The following is a 6,236-nucleotide window of genomic DNA, read 5'->3' as shown; positions in this document are numbered from 1 at the left end:
CCAGGAAGCCCTTCCCCGACTCTCACCAGACCAGGCTCGGAGGTCAGGCTGAAACAGGTCAGTCATTTTGTCAGATTTCAGGTTTCTGCAAATTTTGTTTTGTTCTGGTTAGGCGCCTGTCTGAACCGTCCTGGTTGTTTGATTAGGCCATTGCGATTGACGGACGTGTCAGATATCGCTTGGCAGGAAGCTGGAGGACGCTCCAGGTTCCGTTTGTTGGGAGGTTGGATCGGAGAAGGTCCTCCTCCCATCCAAGTCTGATTTTCGTAGAGATCGTAGAGTCTGATTTTCCGTTAGGGCACTGTGGTATCACCTGCAAGGGCGTCCTTGTTTTGTTCTTTTTGTCTCTGTTCTTGTTGCCTCTCTGACTTTTCTGACGGACGATTTCATTATGGGACAGACTGTGACTACACCCTTATCCCTCACCCTTGACCATTTCTCAGAAGTGAGATATAGGGCACAGAACCTCTCAGTGGAAGTTAGAAAAGCGAAGTGGCGAGCCTTTTGTTCCTCGGAATGGCCTGCCTTTCAGGTTGGATGGCCACCGGAGGGCACCTTTCACCTTGACACGATTCTTGCTGTTAAGGCTAAGACTCTCCAACCACAGGGGGGCCATCCTGATCAGGTACCTTATGTCCTAACCTGGGAGGACATTGTTCGCCATCCACCCCCCTGGGCGCGCCCCTTTGTTTTCCCCACAGAGACTCCTTCGACAACTGTTTGTGCTGTTAAGGAAGAGGAGAAAAAGAAAGTGCTCACTTCTCCAGAAGCAGACCTCCTCCTTTTTGACCTTCCGCCCCCTTATCCACCAGCCATGGCCCCTACCCCTGCCAGTTCCCTGGCCGGTTCTCCTGTCAGACCTCCGACTGTTTCCCCTGTCAGTCTTCCGGAGGCTGTCAGTCCTCCCTCGGGGCCTAGGGCGGGGTTAGCATGCAGTTTTCCTAGTCCCCTTATAGGTCCTTCAGCAGGAGCTGTCAGTCCCTCAGCGCCGCCGCCGCAGATGCCGCCAGAGTCGGTGCCGCAGACACCTCCAGGAGTCCCGCTGCAATCACCAACTGACCCTCAGAATGAAGGGGGCCCAGCAGCTGGAACACGGAGCCACAGAGCGACTCAGCTGGACTCAGTGGCTCTCCCCTTATGAGACTATGGGTTCCCAGATGGGGATGGGAATCAACCTCTTCAGTACTGGCCTTTTTCCTCAGCTGATCTCTACAATTGGAAGGCCCACAATTCCCCTTTTTCTGAGAACCCCCAAGCCTTAACTGACTTGTTTGAATCTGTCCTTTTCTCTCACCAGCCCACTTGGGATGATTGCCAACAGCTTTTACAGACACTCCTGACTACTGAGGAGAGGGGACGAGTTCTTCTAGAAGCAAAAAAGAATGTCCCGGGGGCGGATGGGAGGCCTACAGTTCTCCCCGACGAGATTAATAATGGGTTTCCCCTCTCGCGTCCTAACTGGGATTACAATACACCAGAGGGTAGGCAGCACTTGAAGGTTTACCGCCAGACTCTAATGGCAGGTCTCCATGGGGCTGCTCGAAGACCCACCAATTTGACTAAGGTAAGAGAAGTGGTCCAGGGGCTGGAGAAATCTCCTGCAGCCTACTTAGAATGGCTGATGGAAGCGTTCCGCCGGTTTACTCCCTATGATCCTGCTTCAGATGAGCACAAGGCAACAGTAGCTGTATCTTTCATAGATCAGTCAGCCAGGGATATTCGTAGGAAACTTCAAAAATTAGAAGGTCTGCAGGATAAGTCATTAAAAGATTTAGTGCAAGTAGCAGAGAAAGTCTTCTATAGTCGAGAAAAAAAAAGAAGAGAGGAAACAGAAAAAACAGGAGATAAGAGAGAAAGAGAGAGACAAGAGGCAGGATAAAAAATTGACTAAGATTCTGGCCACCGTAGTTCAGGAAAGTCGTACTGAAAGGGAGAGAGTTCCTGGCAACCATAAGGGCCCTTTGTCTAAGGACCAGTGTGCCTACTGCAAGGAAACGGGACACTGGAGGAGAGATTGCCCCAAAAGAAAGAAAAAGCAGCTGAATTCTCGAGCCACGGGGACCCGGGTCCTAACCTTGAACAATGACAGCGATTAGGGAGGACGGGGTTCGGTTCCCCTCCCCGAGCCCAGGGTAACCCTCAAGGTGGAGGGGAAGCCAGTCCATTTTCTAGTGGATACTGGCGCTCAGCATTCAGTTCTGTTACAAGACTCAGGGGCTAAAAAAGAAAAAAAATCATGGGTTCAAGGGGCCACTGGATGTAAGCAATATACATGGACTACCCGAAGAACAGTGGACCTCGGAGTGGGCCGGGTATCCCACTTGTTCTTAGTCATGCTTGACTGCCCATACCCATTGCTGGGACGAGATATCCTGACCAAAATAGGAGCCCACATCTATTTTAACCCAGAAGGCCCACAGGTTACAGATAAAAGAGGGGATCCTATTCACGTGCTTACAATTCACTTGGAAGATGAATACCGGCTATTTAAAAATTTAAAAGAGGGGAAAAAGACATTGACTGGTGGGTAAAGAAATACCCTGAGGCCTGGGCTAAAACGGCTGGCTTAGGAAAAGCAAGAAAGCAACCGCCAGTCCAGATAGAGCTAAAACCTCAGGCAGCCCCAGTTGCAGTGTGGCAGTATCCAATGTCTAAGGAAGCCCATGATGGGATTCGCCCTCATATACAGCGACTCCTTGACCTAGGGGTTTTGAAAAGATGTCAATCTGCTTGGAATACTCCATTACTGCTGGTCCGGAAGCCTGGGAGCAATGATTATCGGCCTGTACAAGATCTGAGGGAAGTTAACAAACAGGTTATGGACTTACATCCAACAGTCCCCAACCTGTATAACCTACTGAGCTCCCTTCCCCCTGATAGAGTCTGGTATACTGTTCTAGACCTTAAAGATGCATTCTTTTGTCTTCAACTTAGCCCTGCCAGCCAAGACATTTTTACTTTTAAATGGAAAGATCCCGACTCCGGGGTCTCGGGCCAGCTAACATGGACTCGACTTCCCCAAGGATTTAAGAATTCTCCTACCATATTTGATGAAGCCCTGCACCGAGACCTGGCACACTTCCGGGCCACAAATACTCAGGTAACTCTTCTCCAGTATGTGGATGACATCTTACTAGCTGCAGATTGTCAAAAGACCTGTCTCAAAGCCACTGGCCAACTGTTACAAGAATTGGGCGAACTCGGCTATAGAGCATCAGCAAAGAAGGCCCAGATATGTCGGAAACAGGTCAGTTACCTGGGGTATATACTAAAAAAAGAAAAAAAAATGGTTATTGAAGGCTAAAAAAGAGACTGTGTTTCATATTCCCCTTCCACGAACTATTAAACAACTGAGGGAATTTCTTGGTACAGCGGGGTTTTGCCGATTATGGATTCCTGGGTTCGCTGAAATGGCAGCCCCTCTGTATGCCCTTACAAAGAGCAATGACTCTTTTTCCTGGGGAAAAGATGAACAGGCTGCATTTGATAATATTAAACAGGCTTTAATGTCAGCTCCAGCCTTGGGACTTCCTGATGTCATCTTTTCATCTCTATGTGGCCAAGAACCAGGGGATGGCTAAAGGGGTGTTAACTCAAAAGATTGGACCCTGGAAGAGACCGGTAGCTTATCTATCTAAAAAGCTTGATCCAGTAGCGGCAGGATGGCCGACCTGCCTCCGGATAATAGCAATAATAGCAGCAGTCGCCGCATTGGTAAAGGATGCTGACAAGCTGACCTTGGGACAGGATCTTACCGTCTATGCCCCTCATGCCCTTGAGAGTGTTGTCAGACCTGATCGCTGGCTCACAAATGCTCGCATGACTCATTACCAAACTTTGCTTTTAAATAATGACAGGATTGCTTTTGCCCCAGCAACGAGACTAAACCCTGCCACCCTGTTACCGGATCCAGAGATTCAACCCCCAGAGCATGATTGCTTACAGGTGTTGGCGGAAAATCAGGGATGGCAAAAGGACTTAAAAGACCAGCCTCTGCCGGATGCAGGGGTGACATATTACACAGACGGGAGTAGCTTTTTAAAAAATGAAAAAAAAAAAAAAAAAAAAAAAGCGGGAGCAGCGGGGGGGGATGGACACAAGGTAATATGGGCCCAGGCGCTGCCAGAAGGCACCTCTGCTCAACGGGCAGAACCAATTGCCTTAACTCAAGCATTAACTTTGGGGAAAGACAAAAAGATAAACATCTACACTGACAGCAGGTATGCCTTTGCTACGGCCCAGGTGCACGGGGCCATCTACCAGCAGAGAGGCCTACTAACATCAGCCGATAAAGAAATTAAAAATAAAAATAAAATCTTGGCCTTGCTCAATGCCTTACTACTGCCCACCAAGATAAGCATAATTCACTGCCCAGGACATCAGAAGGGAAATTCCAAGGCGGCAAAGGGAAATAACATGGCTGATCAGGAGGCTAAAGCAGCTGCTAGAGGAAGTCCTACTCCAATAATATTAACTGCTAAGTTGCCAGAGAAGTTGCCAAGAACTAAAATACTCAGAGGATGTCCTGAAAAAAATACAGAGAAAACAAGGGACATTCGATGCTGATGTGGGAGCATGGGTTAACTCCAAAGGTAAGATTTTTTTGCCACAGAAAGATGCTAAGAGACTAATAGCACAAATGCATCAATGGACTCATTTAGGGGCAAGGAAATTGACTAAAATTGTTCTCCAATCTCCTTACCAAATACTAAACCTCACTGCTCTAACCGAAAAAGTGGCTCAGACATGTACCCCCTGCCAAAAGGTAAACGTAGGGAAGAATTTCCAAAGCTCAAAAAAATGGCTAAGAGGAACTAGACCTAGAATGTATTGGGAAGTGGACTTTACCGAGATCAAGCCGGCCAGGTATGGAAATAAATATCTTCTAGTCTTTGTAGATACCTTCTCAGGATGGGTAGAAGCTTTTCCCACCAAGAAAGAGACTGCTCTGGTTGTAGCCAAGAAGATTTTAGAAGACATTTTTCCCCGGTTTGGTGTTCCAAAGGTAATCGGGTCAGACAATGGGCCGGCCTTCGTTGCTCAGGTAAGTGAGGAGGTGGCCAGATTTTTGGGGACTAATTGAAAATTACATTGTGCTTATAGACCCCAAAGTTCAGGACAGGTAAAAAAAAAAAATAAAACTCTAAAAGAAACCCTTACTAAATTGACCATGGAGACTGGCGGTGACTGGGTGGTACTCCTCCCTCTGGCTCTTTTTAGGGTCAGGAATACTCCTTCCTTGTTGAATCTTACGCCTTTTGAACTATTGTATGGAGTTCCTGCTCCCTTGACTCTCCTTGGAGACCCTCTTGACATAACTAGTAGTAACTCTGACTTGTTGTCCAGGTTAAAGGGACTGCAGCTTATTCAGAAAGAAATCTGGAGCAAGGTTGACAGTGCATATGCGCCAGGATCCTTAGAGGTGCCACATCAGTTCCAAGTTGGAGACTTGGTTTACCTACGGCGACACCGTAGTCAGAATTTGGAACCCTGGTGGAAAAGTCCTTACTACATCCTACTCACCACCCCAACGGCTGTAAAGGTAAAAGGCATTGCTGCTTGGATCCACGCATCACACGTCAAACCCGCTCCAGAGGACTCCACTTCTGACTGGAAAATCCAGCCCAGTGACAATCCCTTAAAACTTAAGCTTGTTAAGAATGTTAGCCGTGAGTGATATCCACAAACTGCTGGTGCTTTTGGCTCTGTTAAGCACTTACAATACTTGCTTGGGTGCCAGTCCTCACCAGCCCAAACTTTTGACTTGGAAAGTAATTAATCAGAGACATATTATAATTTGGTCTGTATCAAAGATAGCCCCACCCTTCACATGGTGGCCGGACTTGTACCCTGACCTTTGTAAAATGGCTTTAGGAGCACCTACAAACTGGGATTTGCAAAGCCACCTAGACCCCAATGTGGTTCCTGGGGACCATAGACATGGGTCTTTCAGTGAGAGAAAGGGCTTAGATCCCTGGGGGGCTGCGGGACCACCAACCACCGCAGTATGCTTCGAGTCCTGCCCTTTTATGTATGTCCAGGACCCCACCAGCAACCTAAATTAGTAAACAAATGTGGGGAAAGAAATGACTTCTACTGCAAAAATTGGGGGTGTAAAACCACTGGCGATACTTACTGGAAGCCTACCTCCAGTTGGGATTACATTATTGCTAAAGCTAATTACAGTCATGCCAAGCCCCCAGATCGGGGACCAAACAATAGGTGGACTAATCAGC

General features: G+C 47.8%; 1 protein-coding gene across 1 annotated transcript; it reads left to right on the top strand.

Moving 5' to 3' along the window:
• Window positions 1-391: 391 nt before the first annotated feature.
• On the top strand, window positions 392-5,712 carry LOC129670602 (uncharacterized). Its single transcript, XM_055599176.1, is given in 7 exon segments — window positions 392-868; window positions 1,025-1,809; window positions 1,811-2,496; window positions 2,499-3,271; window positions 3,273-3,538; window positions 3,540-4,506; window positions 4,508-5,712. Coding segments are annotated over 7 exon segments (5,124 nt in total). The 3' UTR covers window positions 5,678-5,712.
• Window positions 5,713-6,236: the final 524 nt, after the last annotated feature.

Source organism: Psammomys obesus, unplaced genomic scaffold (assembly GCF_907164565.1).
Source record: "Psammomys obesus unplaced genomic scaffold, mPsaObe1.curated_primary_1811, whole genome shotgun sequence".
Taxonomy (NCBI): Eukaryota; Metazoa; Chordata; class Mammalia; order Rodentia; family Muridae; genus Psammomys; species Psammomys obesus.
The sequence above is the reverse complement of the archived record's forward strand: the minus strand, read 5'-3'. Positions and strand labels throughout refer to the sequence as shown.